The 16,720-nt window shown below is 48.0% G+C and overlaps 1 protein-coding gene across 3 annotated transcripts in view; it reads left to right on the top strand.

The window, feature by feature from the left end:
* Positions 1–16,720, top strand: part of bcor (BCL6 corepressor) — a 35,586-nt gene that overhangs the window by 8,170 nt on the left and 10,696 nt on the right. The window contains exons 1-9 of one of the 3 annotated variants that reach the window (XM_037976031.1): positions 496–517; positions 4,830–4,911; positions 5,039–8,158; positions 9,558–9,614; positions 10,095–10,263; positions 11,135–11,434; positions 12,876–13,163; positions 14,804–15,111; positions 16,066–16,347. In XM_037976031.1, coding sequence (XP_037831959.1) covers positions 4,909–4,911; positions 5,039–8,158; positions 9,558–9,614; positions 10,095–10,263; positions 11,135–11,434; positions 12,876–13,163; positions 14,804–15,111; positions 16,066–16,347 — 4,527 coding nt within the window. In that variant the 5' untranslated portion in view covers positions 496–517; positions 4,830–4,908. Of the gene's footprint in view, positions 1–495; positions 518–4,829; positions 4,912–5,038; positions 8,159–9,557; positions 9,615–10,094; positions 10,264–11,134; positions 11,435–12,875; positions 13,164–14,803; positions 15,112–16,065; positions 16,348–16,720 lie in introns of those variants that run through there. The other 2 variants (XM_017410269.3, XM_017410270.3) reach the window with 2 other exon arrangements.

The raw sequence follows: 16,720 nt of genomic DNA, 5'->3' as shown, positions 1-16,720 counted from the left end.
CACACACACACACACACACACACATACCCTTTCCTCATTATGATGCTGGGTGTTGATGGTGGTGAGAGTGTGGCCCGAGGCGGAATAGTTTGCAGCCAGACTGCATTTCTGCTCCTCTTGGATAGTCTCTCAGATTTGTTCCCACTCATTTCCGTTTTGTTCACCTGCAGCATGCTCAAAATGCCCTTCTTTTTCTTTTTTCCTTTTTCCTTTCCTTTCTTTTTTTTTTTTTTTTTAACCTCCCCATGTTTGGGCACACATTCGCCGTATGTGTGTGCGCGCGCGTCTAATCCATGTTTATCCTCACCCCACCCTCGTCGCTGCGGAGATTATCCTGCGTCACAGTGCTTTTTTTTTTTTTTTTTTTTTTTAGAGCTGTTCGGAGCTCTGCGCTTCAGAGAGCTTGGCAAAGCTCCAAGGACAAAGAGCGGGAGGGCGCCTGGAGCCGACGCGCAGTCAGACCTACATTATTTCCCCGTCAGTGGCGGAGCTAGAGATTTTTCTTAGGGTGGCAAAGGTGAGGTTACATCAGGGGGTGTGTGGGGGCAACATGTATTGCCGCAGGAAAGTTTTACGTTTGGACTTGAATTTATGCATTCGGGTTATTTGACTAAATCTACAAATGAACGCTGAACTGAGAGCAGTTTGTCAACAACTTCACGTTCTCCCCAGATACAGTAAAGATTCACAATCAGTTGTGTTGACATTTTGATGGTTTGGAGGTCTTGAAACCATCTCTGCTTGTAAAATTTCCAGGTTCCTTGGTGGGTAACGCCATTTTGAAATTCAGGAGGTGTGTGTACAAATTCTAAATCGGCGAGTTAAGATAGAGATTGACATTCTGTGGAGATGTCCTTGACTTTCAGCACAGTGCAGAATGCAGACAAATAAATTACCAACGTATAAATAGGGTGGCAGGATGTGTATTTGTTCTTTTCCTCGACTCTGTAAGACAACTTTAAAAAACAAGAAGAGCGCAGCAACGCGATAAAAGACGGCGCTTAACAGTTGTTTTCACTTTGCATGTGCGTCACTTGGCCATTAATCAGCGTGCAAAGGAGGAGGCGACGCTCCAAAATGGTGACACCGCGCCGCGCAGACACTGGGGTAGAAGAGAGGCCTCCGCCGGGGGAGGAGACAATAAGCCGAGCCGGTGTTTGTTTTTGTTTCCACGCCGCGGGTCGTGGAGAGGTCAAGTAGAAACAGGAAACAAAAGAAAAGAGGCAGAAAATGGTTCTTCTTTTTTTTATTTTTCAAAATTAGTCGTCGCTTTGCCCTTGTTTACACGGCAACCTTGAGTAAGAAACAACACAGAAATGCCAAACCCAGTTCCGCCAGGCAGCCGGTGGTTTTCTGTTTAATTGTGCGAGTCGGGAGCTGCGCTCAGCGGTCTGCTCCTTAAACGCAGGCAACCCCCCCACCACCACCTTCCTCCTCCTCTTCCTCCTGCTGCTGCTGCTGTGTGACGGATTGGTCGGCCCTCGGGAGTTGTTTGTTGCCCAAACTATTCTTAGCTGCAGGGCTGGGCGTCCACACGCAGCCTTCTCCTCCTCCTACACGTCTCCGCGTCTCTCCGTCCTTCCACTCGCGGTGTGATATTATGTTCGAGTTTTTGTCTCAGAAACTCCTCGGGCAGCAGACTCGCTGACTTCTGACTCCAGGCTGTGGGACATTTGACACCCCGAAGGCCTGGAGCTCCTCTCTTCCTTATGGACTCCGGTCATCGATGTGAATGTTACACAGCCAGTATTTGCTACAAAACCCCTTTTTTGCTTAAAATATTAAAGTCGTGTATTTAAATTTTGCAAGAACAGTGCGCTAATATTTCCGTTTCACTCAGAATGTGAGCAGAGTTTATTTTCAGCATGCCACCAGGTGCACTCTCCTGACCTTTGATCCATGCAACCTCTGATCTCTGATGGATAAGATTTGGTTGAGGTGCAGATATTCGTAGTACTTGTTATGAGCAGAACGTTTTGTCTTTTTTCTCTTTTGAAAAGCAGGCGAAAATGTTTTTGTCTGCTTCCTTGTGGCTGTTAGCAAAATATCTCATTAACTACTGGATGGATTTTAAATAAACTCAAAGTAATTATTGGATCTACAGCTGATCAACTATTAAAATCAACCTGTTTTTAAGATGGTCGCCACCTTAGAAAACACGAGAATTGCGATAAGTCAGTCAGTTTTACAGATACGGAGCTAAAGTCTGATTTGGTAGTAGCTGAGAGTCCTCCCTGAATCATACTATGAGCACTGCACATTGTGAGATCTTTGCATAAAACCTAGGGATTAACTGTTAGTCAACCCTGTCTGTCTGTTAGCAAAATATCTCATGAACCAGTGGATGGATTTGAAGGAATCTCTGAGAAGACGATCACGAGATGTTTGTCCACAACTGATTACCTTCTGAAGTCAGTCCGATTCAAGATGGCTGCCACAGCTAATCCACCTTAGTCAACACAGAAGTGGTTATACCCTAGTCAGTTTTACAGATATTGAGCTGAAATGTGGTGGTAGCTGAGAGTTATTCATAGAGCACACTACTGAGAACTAACAGGCTGTTCAAAATGTTATTTCTAAGGTTTGACCAGAATGGCCATAACTCCGTCGTTTTGCATTTTAAAACTGACGGCGGGTGATATGCATTTCTTCAAGGAACGCTAGGCCTTTAATTTATTTGAGTTATGTCCCTGCTGCTGCTCAAATTCTATAAAATGAACATTTAAATATTAAATACTTCATGCCGACATGAAATATAGGTTAGTTGTTGGTTGATGTTTGATTGATTTGGGTTTTATCCTTCGTGTTTCTCTTCGCGCAGACAGACGGGGTGCATGTAACGCTCGTCGCAGCACAGGAAATGGGACAGATGTGATTTCTCAACATCGTCTGCGCTTAAACGCACACGTGGGTTGGACCCTTACCCACACACACACACGCACGCGCTCACACACGTGCACACACACGCACACCGTTTCGCTTCTGTCAGATGTTGTTGAAGCAGGACTAGCTGCGGGCCCCCGTGTGGGGGGGATGGGAATGTTGAGACAGGAGGAGGGGGGTGCAGAGGCCGTGTGGAGGCTGGGGGTGGGGGCTCTCAGCAGGCTGATTAATGTGCCCCGGGTCACAGCAATAAAAAGCGGCGTGCCAGCGACGCAGCAGCGAGGCGTTTCTCTGCAGTGATCGAGGAGCCGAGCTTCTCTGCTGCTCTCAGCGCCAAAGAGCGACGCCAAACCTCCCTTTTTTTCTATTTAAAGCAAATTACAAAGTGGCTGCCTCTTACTTCGTCCCTGTGCTGGCTCGTTTTAACAGGACTCTTTAAAAAAAAATGTCCATTTTAAGGAGTAACCAAGTCATTCTTCAAACTTATATAAAATCTGCTAAGAGGAGGAATACTTTAGCGTCTCTGTTGTTGTTTAGATACAGCACTTTGTAATTAGCCAGACCCCTCTGATAGTGTGAAGATCTCGCTTGAAATACTAGTAAAGGTTTATTCATGTTACGGTTTTGTCACTTGTGAAAACCAATCTTGTGTGGTCTGCTTTGATTTCCTCTTTTACTCAATATCGTACAAACACGTCACCCACCACCACCGAAGGTGGACAATCATGTAAATGTTTGTGTGTTAGCAAAATATTTCACGAGCCACTTGAGAAATTTTATCGGAACTCTCAGGAAGTCATCTTTGGATGAACGTCTCCCACTGCTTGTCTTTTTGGAGTGAAGCTAATTCAAGATGGCTGCCACAGAAAACTGGCCTCAACAAACACAAAAATGGGTGTATCTCAGTTTTACAGAGATTGAGCTAAAATGGTGTGGTAGTAGCTGGGAGTCATCCCCAATTCATGATTTAGGCACTAACAAATTGCACGAGGTTGGTTTTTAAAACTTGGCTTACAAGTGGTGGGAAATGTGCATTCCATCAACGAATGCTGGCTTGTTTTCTTATGTGTTTGTCTTGAGCACCTTAATAAGGAAAATTTTCTAAATATGAGTAAATTTAATTTGATTTTCTTTATTTTTTTTTTTATAAAATTGGCATCTACTGGATAAAATTACAGGTTTAACGACCATGTGTTAAACTTGTTGCCTTCATACTTTAAAATAAATTGTTTACTAAACATCCACAAATTAAAGGATGTTTCATTTATCTTCTTGTGATTAATTAACAATTTCGAAGATGTGTCATGTCACCTCTTATTTATGTAAATCCTCACCTGCTTTTCAAGTCATGCATTTTCAAGCTCAGTTTTTTTTTTTTTTTTTTTTTTTTTTGCTTCATCGTACAAATGTTCCAAACCGTCTCTGTTCTCCTACACGCTTCGCTCTCGAGTGTGCGTTCTGCTGTGAGGCTATTGTTGATCCGTGGCTCTGTGTTGGCGGGTGGTAAATGGTCTCCCACCGAAGTGGTCTGCGATGCATAATCTCCCCTCGCTCCGCTGGGCGAGGCAGCCGAGAGCGCGGGTCAGAGAGGGCACAGAGAAACCAGAGTGCGAGGAACGTGACTGAACAGAGACGGCCCCACCGTGCTTGTCTAGTCCACGAGGCGTGCAGATCGGAGGCTAGGAGGAGGAGGAGGGAAGGAGGGAGGGAGGGAGGGAGGGGGCCCCACACAGCACCACAGCGAACGGTGCCATTGTGTTTCTCCCCTTTACTGTCACATTTTACACCCAGCTCCTTGTATTTAGTTTCAAAGATGTCACATTTGAGACTTTTAAGTAATCTTTTTTGTCAAAGTGTTCGTGGAAAGGATGTAGCAGAATATTTGTGGCAGTGTGCATGTGACAGAGCCAAGCCACTGACTGCTAACTGTTTGCTTATCTCCACAGTGCAACATCTGTTCGTGATGTCGATGCTGAGGCACAGATCAACCTGGAACTAAGACAAGGAAACCACGTCACACGAAACATGGCAAGTCCAAGTCATTTGTCGTATGAGTCATACTGAGGGGAAAGTGCACCTCTGCTGCGTGCACAAATGTGTGTCTTTAAGTGATGGATTTCTGTGCTAATAAACACAATCCTTTATTTTGCTGCAGGTGGATGCAAGGTTGACGCCCCTGGCAGCAGTCGGGCTGGACCGGAGCACGCTGATACATGACAGTTTCCGTCTCCACGGTGGGGTTGTTTACCCAGGAATCAGAGCACTGCCAGGGGAGAAGACTCGAGATACCCCTGCCCTCCCGCTCACTTATAACAGGGATGGTCTCCCAGAACTCATTTACAAGCCTGATGTCTCTCTAGACGGTCGCAAGACCACAAATGGGTACCTGGGCCTCTACAAGGGCACCCATCCGAGTCTTCACAAGCCTGTGTTGGTTCCTGGAGCTGAGGGTCTTGGTATAGAACGCAGAGTTGGGCCTGGAGAAAAGGCCTCAGAGCTGGGTTTGGCTGGTGCCGGTGGCAGCTACCTCCGCATGCCATGGCTCAGCCCCTACCCTGAAGCGAGCATGTTTCCCTTCATGGACACATCCAAGTACGCGGCTCTGAACATGTACAAAGCCTCGCTTCTCAGCCAGCCCAGCCCCTATCTCCCCCAGCACCTGCCCTACTCACCTTTGTGTGCAGCCCAGGGGGCCAATGTTACCTCTGCTGCAGCTGTTTCTGCTGCTGAGAGGCTCTATTATATGCCTCCATATCCTCCTCCACCAATTTCTTCTTCCCTTGTGGCCCCTCCCATGAGGATTCCTGCAGTCACGGTGGCCCCCACGTCGCTGGTCCACTGCCAAGACAAAGGGCTTGGTGTTGCATCTCCCTTTGCACAGCAGCTTCATCAAGCCTCTCCTCATCCTCAGCACCATCAGGCAGCTATAGACAGAGAGCGGTCTCCGAGCAGGAGCAGCAGACCGAGCAGACCTCCCTCTAGGAAGGGCACAAGCAACAACAATAACACCAGTAGTACCAGCACTAGTGGCACCAGTGTTGAGAATAATAACAGTCTGCCTGCTGATTCTTCTCATGTGACTGCTCGCCTCCCCCAGCCACCCCCTCTGCCTGCTCGCACTGATAAAGCACTGGATTTACAAAGGCCAGTTGCCAGGATAGGGCAACCATCCACGTCCTCCGCGTCTTCAGTATCTGTGTCATCTTCCTCCACGCAGTCCGTTCCTCATCCCTTTTCAGTTAGCAGCATGGCGTCGGAGCAGCCCTCCCCTGCCCGACCCAGCCCCCACAAGTCCAGACCGAGAGATACGGCCTCCGAGCACAGAGCTGCAGGGGAAAAAGTGAGCAGCAGGTCTCCTTCCAAAGTTAATTTTGAGAGGCCTGCTCACCAACCCCAAGCAACCAAAGACTCAGCAGAGAAGCCCCTGGATCTGTCTGGAAGAATGATGGACTTTGGGCTCCCTGCCAACGGATTCCCAGTTAAGATTGACGCAATGGCATCAGGCGCACGTTACGGACTTCCCCCCAGCAGAGAGCTTCTAAAAGAAAACATATCTCTCTCTCCCTCTTCCCATCCTCATTCTGTGGTCAGCAGCACTTCTTCAAAGGTCTCCGAGAGGCCAGAGATGATAAGCACTTTACACTCATCCTGGATTGTACCAAGTCCGTCTCCCTCCCACACGCAGCACACACCAGGCTTGCCGCCCTCTCCGAGGTCTAACGCGGACCTGAGCCTTTCACAAGCCAAAGGCTCCTCACCCTCAGTCATCAAAAACAAGAGCCTGGAGAGGGTTCTCCCGCAACAACGAAGCTCTTCTTGTCCAAGGATTGGAGACCCCAGCCAAAACATCCCCTCTTCTCAACCATCTGGCCCTTCTCTGATCAGTTCCAGGGCTTTTTCTCCCAAACCTAGTGGGGAGTGGGACAAACATAGCCCCAGCCAGACAGAGCATCACAGAGAGGCAACAGAGAAGTCCTCCCAGGCCAGTAAGAGAGGGGAACCAGCTCCAGATATGTCATCATACAAGAGGCCATGTTTAGAGAATGGTCACCCTACTGCCCACATTTATCTTCCTCAAAGTGAAGCTTATCTGAACCACAGCTTGGCTTATGCCAACAGATATCTGCAGTATCCCATCCCCGATGGCATGGCTATGCACTCTGTGCCGATTTCAGGGAAAGGCCCGGTCTACCCTCCCTCGGTACTGCTGGGCAACAACAGCCTTTTCCCAACACACTTGGCAGCAAAACACCCTTTACCCTACCACAACCTCCCCACTGGTCCAGGAGGGGAATACCTCTCTTATAACTCACAAGAGATGGCCCATCCACTGATGCAGACGCACCCTGACAGCAAGCTGCCAGAGAGGGCAGATGCAACACTGAAACCCAGAGGACAGGAAAAGTCACGGGGGGCTGTCGAAGAATGTGGGAGCCACAGAGATCACAATACTGGGAAAGAGACAGGCGAAGCCAACCAAACGAAGCATGACAGGGAAGGACAGGGTGGCAATCAAAGCAAAAACCTCTCCTCGTCTGCAGCATGCAGAGAAAAGATTGTCTGCATCGACCTTGTACACTCAGACACAGATATCGAGTCTACTCCACCAGTCCACAAACAGCCTTCTGCCGAGGCTAGCAACAAGGTTAACCAAAATGAATGTCATACTAACCAAAATCTGACAAAGACTGACTGTGAACCAAAAAACCAACTGTATCCAAGCCACTCTGAACAGAACCCCATCCTAAAGCCCGTCGACGGACAGCAGCAAGCTCCATCTGGGAAAGCGAGGGTTCTCCAGGACACAGCCTATCCTGCAGTGTCAACTAGCACATCCCAGACTTCTCCAGGGGACGTCTCTCAAGCGGAGGACAGCTCAGAGGAGCGCAGCCCCAGCCCAGACCTCGGAGACCAAGACCAGAGCACCTTGCGTTGTGCTCGCACCTCAGGGGAGCGCAGCTCTGGTAAGGACAGAAGAGACAAAGACTGCGGCGCTCTTCTTCTCGCACAGCACAACGCTAGAGTCTTGAGGGAGTCCGACCAGGGTGAGAGGGAGACCGACAAAGAGGACAGTATTGTTGATCTAGGAGAGTCCCACGGAGAGGGAGATGACGAAGAAGAGGAGGGTGGACAGACATCTAAAAACTCTCGTAGATCCAGTTTGGCTAAAAGGATTGCGAACTCCTCGGGCTACGTTGGCGACCGTTTTAAATGTGTCACCACAGAGCTGTATGCGGACTCCAGCAAGCTGAGCCGTGAGCAGAGAGCTTTGCAGGTAAGTTCAAGAAACATTAGATGCGTGTTCTTACACCACATTATGTGCAGGTTTTGGGAGTGGGCAGACATTTCAGACATCTTTTTTTTTTTTCACTTTTTTAAAAATTACCACACGTGTGACCGCACAGGAGTAACCCTCGACGGGCTGCTCTCTTTATTCCCTTGCTGCCTGTGGAAACTGCATGAAACTCTTGCATTTACAACTCCGTTAAAAAAAAGAAAAAGAAAAAAAGTCCTTTCCTGGCTGTCGGTTTGATCGTCCCTTTTTTAGTTTATCATTGTCTTGATTTTAGGCCCTCTTTCCAGGATGGTCGGTTCAAAGGTTAAACAGAACTGCCATGTCTGTATGTTGATTAGCGAGCAGCCATTGTAAAGGTCATTCTGTGTGTGTTTGTGTGTCCGTACGTGCTCGTCCTTGTGGGACTGCCTTCGGGCTAAAAGCATGTGTTCGTGCTGACTGTGCTTTGGAAACATATACAGTGGCTTCAGAGCATGACTGTGGCACCCTCACAGATCAGATCGCCTTTGGCTACATTTAACCCCAAGGTTAGGGGCGGTGGGCTTTTTCTTGCAGGGCGCTTTAACAACCAGCAGCTGCCCTTTTTTGGGGGGTTCCTCTTAGGCTTTCTGCATGTGTGCCAGTCACTGTCTCCCCCCCCCCGACTAACCCTCCTCCCTTCGATGGCCCGGCCTGGTTGCTGTCCAAGGTCACAATCCTCCTCACCCCATTGGCTAAAGGACCTTGTCTCCTAACACGCAACACATGATCCCTATAAACCCAAAATTACACGCTCCTCCGCTGTCATTCATTCACACAGATCGAGACGCTCGCTTTAAACAGCCACCTCTGCGGTTTTCCTTATGTACAATGCTGGAAATCACAAAGAGGCTCTGTGTTTTATTATCCACTGGCTCTGAGGCAGATTTCTTAATAGGTTGCACATGTCTGTCTATGTTGTGAATGCATTTGGGGGAAAGTGTGGTTTTGTCTGTGTCATGCGTTTCCAAAAAAAAAAAAAAAAGAAAGAAAGAAAAAAAAAAAAAGAATTTCACAGCTGCAACAAAGCTATCGAACTCTGCATTTCTGAGGATGTTTAAAATAAAACGAGGCCTGTTTGGATGCACAAAACGGAGAAAAAAAAATACAATAAAACCACTACAACTGAATCAGTGTTTTTTTGTTAATATATTATTTTCTCAAATTTGTTCCTTTCAGAAATGACTTTGAAAGTTTTGGTGCAGTTTATTTTGATTGTGTCATTTTTGCGGGACTGTGGCTGCTTTTTTTGTGTATGTGTAAAGAAATAATGTGGAGAAACAAATTTAAAATTTAAAAAAAAAAAGAAAAGATGAAATGCTGGACAGATATATTGAGCCCCCCCATTCTAATTGCTTAGATGGAAGTCTTATCACGAGAGGGGAGTAATATAAGCCAACCTGCAGCTATCTGGGAGGTCAGTTCTTTACATTTCTTATCACATTTATCTCTGACAGGCTCTGTCTCCTTTTTGTATTCTGTATCGCTGCACACTCCTTCTTTTGCCTCCCTTTTTGATTTCCCTCTTCTCTGTCTCTCTTCTCTCTGCCTCAGGGCTTAGATGTATATGTTTCCTAGCCATGTTTATGTTTCAGGAAGGGAGATGCCAGGACTTAAGCCAAGTGGCTGCACTAGTCTAACCTGTGTCTTGATGCTTGTGATTTATCTGTCCTCCTTTTTGTCCTGTCTGTGTTTTGTTTGTGTGTAAATGGGTTTGATTTCTTTGACATTTTTCTTTAAAATTAAGACAATGCGATTTCTGATGCAGTTTTTTGCTTCTGTAGCTTTTGAGAGAGTTTTAATATATATATATATATATATATATATATTTGTGTGTGTGTTGGGGTAGATGAGGGGTTTTCATGTGTCCTCTCTGCATTTTTGTGTGTTTGCGCAGCGGGCGATGATGCGGTTCTCCGAGCTGGAGCTGAAGGAGAAGGAGGGCGGCGGCGGCGGCGGAGTGTGCGTCTCTGCCTCGGCAGCAGGACGGGAGCTGGCAGACGGCCAGCGAAGAGAGCGAATGCTGGAGCACTGCCAGCACACCACCAGGCAGGCAGAGAGGGAGGGTGAGTAACACACGCACACACACACACACATGAATGTGGAGACTCACACAAACAATGGGCGCAAGTGCACACTCGCTCACGTGCACTTGCAGCAAATGCTGAGGCAACACCGGGGTCACTCTAAAAAAAGACGCTCCTCTGCACGAACACACAACTCTTACACAAGCCTAGCGCCGATGAGCGCACCGAAGGGAGACAGCGAGGGGGAGTTTTATTTTCAAGAAGCCTTTTGTGCTTATCTGCGCTGAGAGACGACGGGGAGGGAGAGCAAGAGGGGGGGGGGAGGAGGGGAGTGAAAGCGGATGAGAGAGCGCAACGGAAAGAGGAGGCAAAGTGGAGGGGAGGGGGGGGGGGTACGTTGGCTGGGAGCCCAGCTGTGTGTTGGAGCGATGCCGTGGCTGACGTGTGAGCCTAATTATGGCGTGGAGAGAGACAGAGAGAGGAGAAGCGGAGGGGGGAAAGAGGGTTGGGGTGGTGGTGGTGGGGAGGTAGAGTCACGCTCTGTGTTAGAAGGGCGTGGTTCGGTCATGCTGTGGGGGGAGGACAGGCGGGCCGTTGGAGGGTTGTAATGTGCGCAGGATGCTTTCTGCTCGGAAGCGTCGGGCCACTGGCTCGGCACGCATCAGATTAAAAACTCTTTACCCCATCAAAGTTTTACTGTCTGTCTTTAAAGCAGAATAAAAGTTGGCTGGTGTTTAACTGGCGCTCTTCGTCTCTGTCAATCCCCCCCACGTCTTTCGGGCCCCTCCCGTTGTTACCCCCGCTCGCTTTTCTGTCCGTCTGCTTTGTGGTCTGTCTGCATTCTCCCCTTTCATCTTCTTTGGCTCACTCCCTTCCCCCTTCTCCCTCTCGGTCCTTCTGTTTTGCTCAGGTGTCCGTCCAGCGTACACAAACAACAGAGTTCCAGTTCTCCAGAGGTGTGGGGCCCAGAGGGAGCCTTTGTCCCCGGCTCACGGGGCCCAAGACGGAGCCAGGAAGGCGATGAGAGAGTCTGAGGACACTCTTTGTATGCCACCCACCCTGACGCCGTCAAAAGGATTCCTGGAGGAAAAGGTCAACCCCGGCTTCGTAGCCACTAGGAAACGCCCACTCATCATCAAGGCAGAGCAGGAAGACGCGCAGGACGGCGAACGGGCGTCCCACCCTGAGAAGAGAGCCAAGCTTTCTACGGGTGAGAATTTAATAAACAAGCCTGTTCACCCACACTTCCACCCTGCGCCGTAAATCACCTCCTCCTCCTTTTCATCTGCTCTCGTCTTTCACACCCTGCGCTTCATTTTGTGTGATGTCGAGTTTTGTATAATTCCTTGTTCATTTAAAAAAAAAAAAAAAAAACCTCATCTTATTCATTTTGTAGCTCTCCCCCCCTCTTTCCAATCAATCCCACCTTAAACCTGCTCCATCACAGCCCTTCCTACTCCCTGTCCTGTGTTTCGCTCTGTGTGGCAGCCAGCTCTGAGAAGTGTTTAATCCTGCCTTTGAGCGAAGCACGCCAGAGAAACGAGGAAGAGAGGGACAGCCATTCTTTCTCGCTCCTCTTTCAGCTCTGCCGTTCCTCCGCTGCGCTTACCCGCCCTCTTCAAAGCTGCTCTTTTTTTTAATTCTTTTTCTTTCATCCCTTCTCTTTTTCCCCCCCCCCTCATCTGTTTGGGTTTCTTTCTTTTTTCTTTTTTTCTGGCATGTGGTATCGTGCTTGCTCTCCCCGGCTCTAGCAGACAAGTCAAATATCCATCCCCTGTGAATTTTTAGGGGGGCAGAAGGCTGCCTCTGCTTCTCTAGTTTTTATTGCTTTGTTTCGGCTCGTTTCTGAACTTCACTCTTTTTTTTTTTTTTTTTCCTTTTTACTCCTCAGTCTGCTTTTTACATCCTAGGCCCCTTTGCCTGACTGCACTATGTGTTAAATATAAGACTTAAGAGTTTTACTCGCAAGTAGGTTGTTGTTTATATTGCCTTTATTCTCAGTGCTTTATAACTTGCACACTGCTTTGTGAATTCTCCAGAATGCTTGACATTATAGGTATCTCATTGGCAGATTAAACACTTTTAAGTGTTCGTTTGGATTTAGAAAGATCTTTTTAAGTGGGGTACCGTGGATAGGCTGAGCGTTTAATATCTTACCTGTTGTAGGTAGCTCTTTGAACAGCCTCGGTTTGGAGAAATAGTTTACCTCTGACTACCATGTCAAGATAACAACTCAAGACAAGACCAAAGTGGACTGCTACCGTCTTAACTATTCTAATTAAAAAAATCTTGTGAATGGTATTTATTATAAACCTTTACATTGCAGTCTATTATGCGTTATGTTCTATTTACATATTGGTGTTTTTTTGCAAGCACAAATAGTGGAAGCAACAGCTAACAGCCGTTCAGCAACTCATTTTGCTCTTAGTCTTTAGCTTGGACTAGTCATTATGCAGTTCAGTTGATAAAAAGTTGTAGAAAAATCTTAATATTGTGTTAAAAGATTAGATGTCTTTGACTAAGAGGGGTTTTGCCTAAAACTGTCACCTTTAAAGATAAACTGAGGCTACTGAAGTCGTTTCCTTTTTCTATGAGTAATTTAAAGCATCGCGGTGTAGTTGCAAATGATAAGTTTGCGTTTGTGTTGCCAGATGAGCACGAGCAGGCCAGCCCCGATGAAGATGACGACGACGAGGTGCGGAAGCTCAAGGTCTGCATCGAGCTCAAGGGACTTCGGCTCAGCAAGCCCGCTGCAGGCGCTGCTGCGTCACCCGACGGGTCCCAGCTCAAACAGGAACAGGCCTGGTCCCAGTCCCGGCTTGTAAACCTGGCCCTCAGCCAGCGGGAGCGCAAGGCGAGACCGACCGAAGCCGAGGACAGGGCCGCTGCGCACAGACACGACATCAACAGGAAATGGGGCTGCGAGAAGCTACCTAATGGTAAGAGTCAACCGCCAGCCGTGCAAACCGCTGGTTTTGAACTCCGAGTTCAGCTAGGGTAACGGAAATCTATCTTTGGCTCACGTTTCACTTTCTTGTTGAGCAGACTGTCTTTAGGGGATTTCCTGAGAGCAGTCAGGAAACAAAAAAAGGGGGGCAGAAGAAGTTAGTTGGGGGGGGACTCTTCCTTCAGCGTGAGGAAAGAATGAAAAGTTAGAAAAAGAACCCGGGGACAGCTAGCTAAAAGACGAGCTGCGACCCCTTCCATCCCCTTTTTTTTTTTGTTTGTTTGCTCAGCTCCACTGCTTCAGGCTGCGCGAGGACGATGAAAAGATGAATAAGAGGAAGTGATGGGTGGAGAAACATGCCGGCAGGTGTAGTGTGACTAATGTGTGATCAATGATTTTTCTTTCTGGGTTTCAAGGCCAGTCATGAGGAAGAGCGGAGCGGGGGGGATTTATTGAAGGGTGTTGGTGGCATATGTGTGCGGGGGGGGAGCGTTCCCTTATTCATGCTCGGAAATGAAAGACGAGAGAGGCTCAAAAGAAGAGAAAAAGAGTAAAAAAGGCAGAAAGTAAACGAATGAGGAGAGATTTAGGGTTAATATTCAACGGAGAAACCACAGGCCTTGATTAGTTTCTGATTATTTTTTTTATTTAATTTAATTTAATTTTTTCACCTTTTCAGATAGCATCTCCCTGGCAACACAAGTGTGTAAGAATAAGTATGATTACTTCACCGTGTGTAAATCGGGGCTTCCGTCTCTTTATTTACTTTAGATTTTTTGATTTAAATGATGTGATCTTTAAAATCCCAAATTCTGCAATTTTTTTTTACCCGCTTTTGCGGCGGGCTTGGCGGTATTACGATATCATTGTTAAATATTGCAATAACAATATGGGTTGCGATAAACCCAGATTTTCCTCCATTTTCTTTGTTTTAGAATATCTGCAGCTATGATCTGAGTCTGCTGTCGGCTTTTAGGGCAAAAAGGGTCCGTTTGACTATTTTTGCCACACAGTTTGTGTCGTTGTTTATTGCAGTCTCTTGCAATATTGATGTTGCGATAAAATTTGAATATATTCAACAGGAATACAATAGTAAAACATTTTTGTTTGGTTTTTCTAGCACAAACAAGGTGCATACTTTCCCATAGTTTAATAGATTAAAAAAACTTGTTGAAAAGAAGCTTTAATACAGCGTAACTCAGAATGCAAACCTTAGACCACATATTTAAGTGTATACAAAGTGTTTCTAATGAGCTATTAAACAACCATTTTAGGAAACCTGTTCCAAGGGCAGTCTTTTATATTTGTTTGCAAATATATATGAAAGGTCCATATTTATTTTAAAAAGTGAAGCTTTGAAGAGTCCTTGCTGCAGTGAATTTGTGCATACAAGTCACTAAAGGGGGGGGGGGTTATGTGGGTCTAGGTAGCGCATGCTGATTTAATTTATTTTTTTTATTTGAATTTTTTTCATTCCTGGGCGAGCAGGCACGTGTGCTCCCAGACAGCTCTCTGTGCTCATTAATAAACCAGCAGAGTGTCAGAGATGGCCTTCGTGTTGTCCTCTTCCACTGAGCTCTCACACTCTGCCTCTCTCTCTCTCTTTTCTCCCCCCCACCCCGCTCGTTCCAGGAGTAGCTGCCCTTCCCCCCGGCCAGCTGAAGGACAGAGCGCACCAGCCAAACCCCTTCTCAGGTGACCGTGGCCTCAAGGAGCCCAGGAGGGGCCCCCATTCCCCGGCCCCAGAGCTGTGCGTGGGAGGCACCCCTCCCCTCAAGCCCCGTCGCCATAGTGACACGGACAAACCCAAGGGCAAGCGGCCGTGCAAGACCAAACACACCAGCCAGAGAGAGAGGGAGCGGGAGAAGAGGAAAGAGGCCACGCCTAACAGCCCGGGCCAGCGGGTCGCCGCTGATCTGGGAGCAGCCGAGGACGACAAGGTGAGTGCTGATAGGGGGCGTCTGGATGTTCCGAGTCTGTTTCAGTATGCCTGTCGGCGCCTCTGATTATGCAGCTGGGAAAGGCGGGACAGAGGAAGGAAGTATGTTTACAATGTTCAGAAGGCTGCTGGAGCATTGACCTCCCCGTGCCCTTAGCGACTCCCTGCGGAGCCCCCCCGCTCCCCCCTCCCTTCCTCTCTGCTCTCTTGTGCGTGCTTGGTCTCTGGCTTTAATTGTCGAGCGTGTGTCATCCGTGCCGTTTTGCGTGTGAGTGAGTGTCTGCGTGTTGGTGAGCATTCCTGACAGCAGAAACCCTGGAGCAGTTTACACATCGCGCTCGGTCCTGGGTGAGTCGGAGGAATGTGGCAGCCACAGAGAAGTTCAAAAGAAGAGGGAGGCAAAAAAAAAAGAGGGGGGAGGTTGAGTGGTTTTCCGCTGTGCTTCTTCCGTCCTGCTCCTCCTCCTCCTCAGCCTGACAGCTGCTTCGACATGGAATTCCACTGTGAGGACGCGCACAGATCGCACGCTCTCACACAAGCGCAGACGGGGCGATTCTTGCTTCGGCGCGCCGCTCTTGAAGAGCTCTGTTGGTTCAGCGATTAAAGGAAAGCAGCGCGACAGCCTGCGGTGTTTAGGGTGTGAACGCTTGGTGGGAAAGCTGTCCGGGTTTTTTTTTTTTTTTTGCTTGTTTGTCTTTCCCTCTTTCAGTTATTGATTCATAATGTGTCCTTAAAACATAATCAGCTTCTTTTCGAATAAAAACAGCCTTCTCTGTGTAAGGAGAAGCCTAGAAAAGTACGAAAAAGGTTAAAAACATGAGATTTCATTGTGAGTTTTAGGTTTTTCGTGTGGGTGTAGATTTGTGCGGCGGCGTCCATGTGGCCTTGAGTGTTGCTGTGTCCCGTCTGCTACGTGGCAGCGCCTCTCATGCTTCTCTTCCCCTCTCTCCCTCAGCTGACTGAGCAGCGCAGCGCTCCGAGGAAGAGAGCCGCCTCTCCTAATCATTATCCCAGCTCTCCGCTCAAGCCCTGCTCCCCCACCGCTGCGCTCTGCCCGCCCTCCCTGCAGCCCCAGGCGAACAGCAGAGCTCCACCAGAGGCGGCGGGTCTTCACAGGACCCCCCCTCCGCCGGAACCCTCGCCTGTGCGTCCCATCCCGCCGGAGGCTCGGAGGCTGATCGTAAACAAGAATGCCGGGGAGACTCTGCTGCAGAGAGCTGCGCGACTTGGCTACGAGGTAATGGGCTTCACTCAAACTCATCCTCCCCCTTATCTCTTCTCTTCACATTTCACGCTCTTTTACTTCATCTCCTCCAAATCTTAACTCTTTTTTTTCCTAAATTGAGCTCATTTTCTTCCCACACTATGTTCCTGTCTGTGACTCTGGCAGACGTTGCTCTGCTCTGTTTTTTAAGGATTCTTCAGATTTTTCTCTTGCACCTCTCATATTCTAGCTCCTTCTTTTGCTTTTTGTATCATTTCTCTCTATCTCACATGCTCCATCCTATTACCCGTCTCCTCTCTCTCTCTCTCTCTCTCTCTTTTTCCTCTCAGCGCGCTCTTTCTCTTCCTCTCTTTGTGACTCAGATTGTCGTTGGCACCCCCCCCCC

The sequence above is a fragment of the Kryptolebias marmoratus genome, linkage group LG6 (genome assembly GCF_001649575.2).
Source record: "Kryptolebias marmoratus isolate JLee-2015 linkage group LG6, ASM164957v2, whole genome shotgun sequence".
NCBI classification, from domain to species: Eukaryota; Metazoa; Chordata; class Actinopteri; order Cyprinodontiformes; family Rivulidae; genus Kryptolebias; species Kryptolebias marmoratus.
This window is presented reverse-complemented; position numbering and strand designations above follow the sequence as displayed.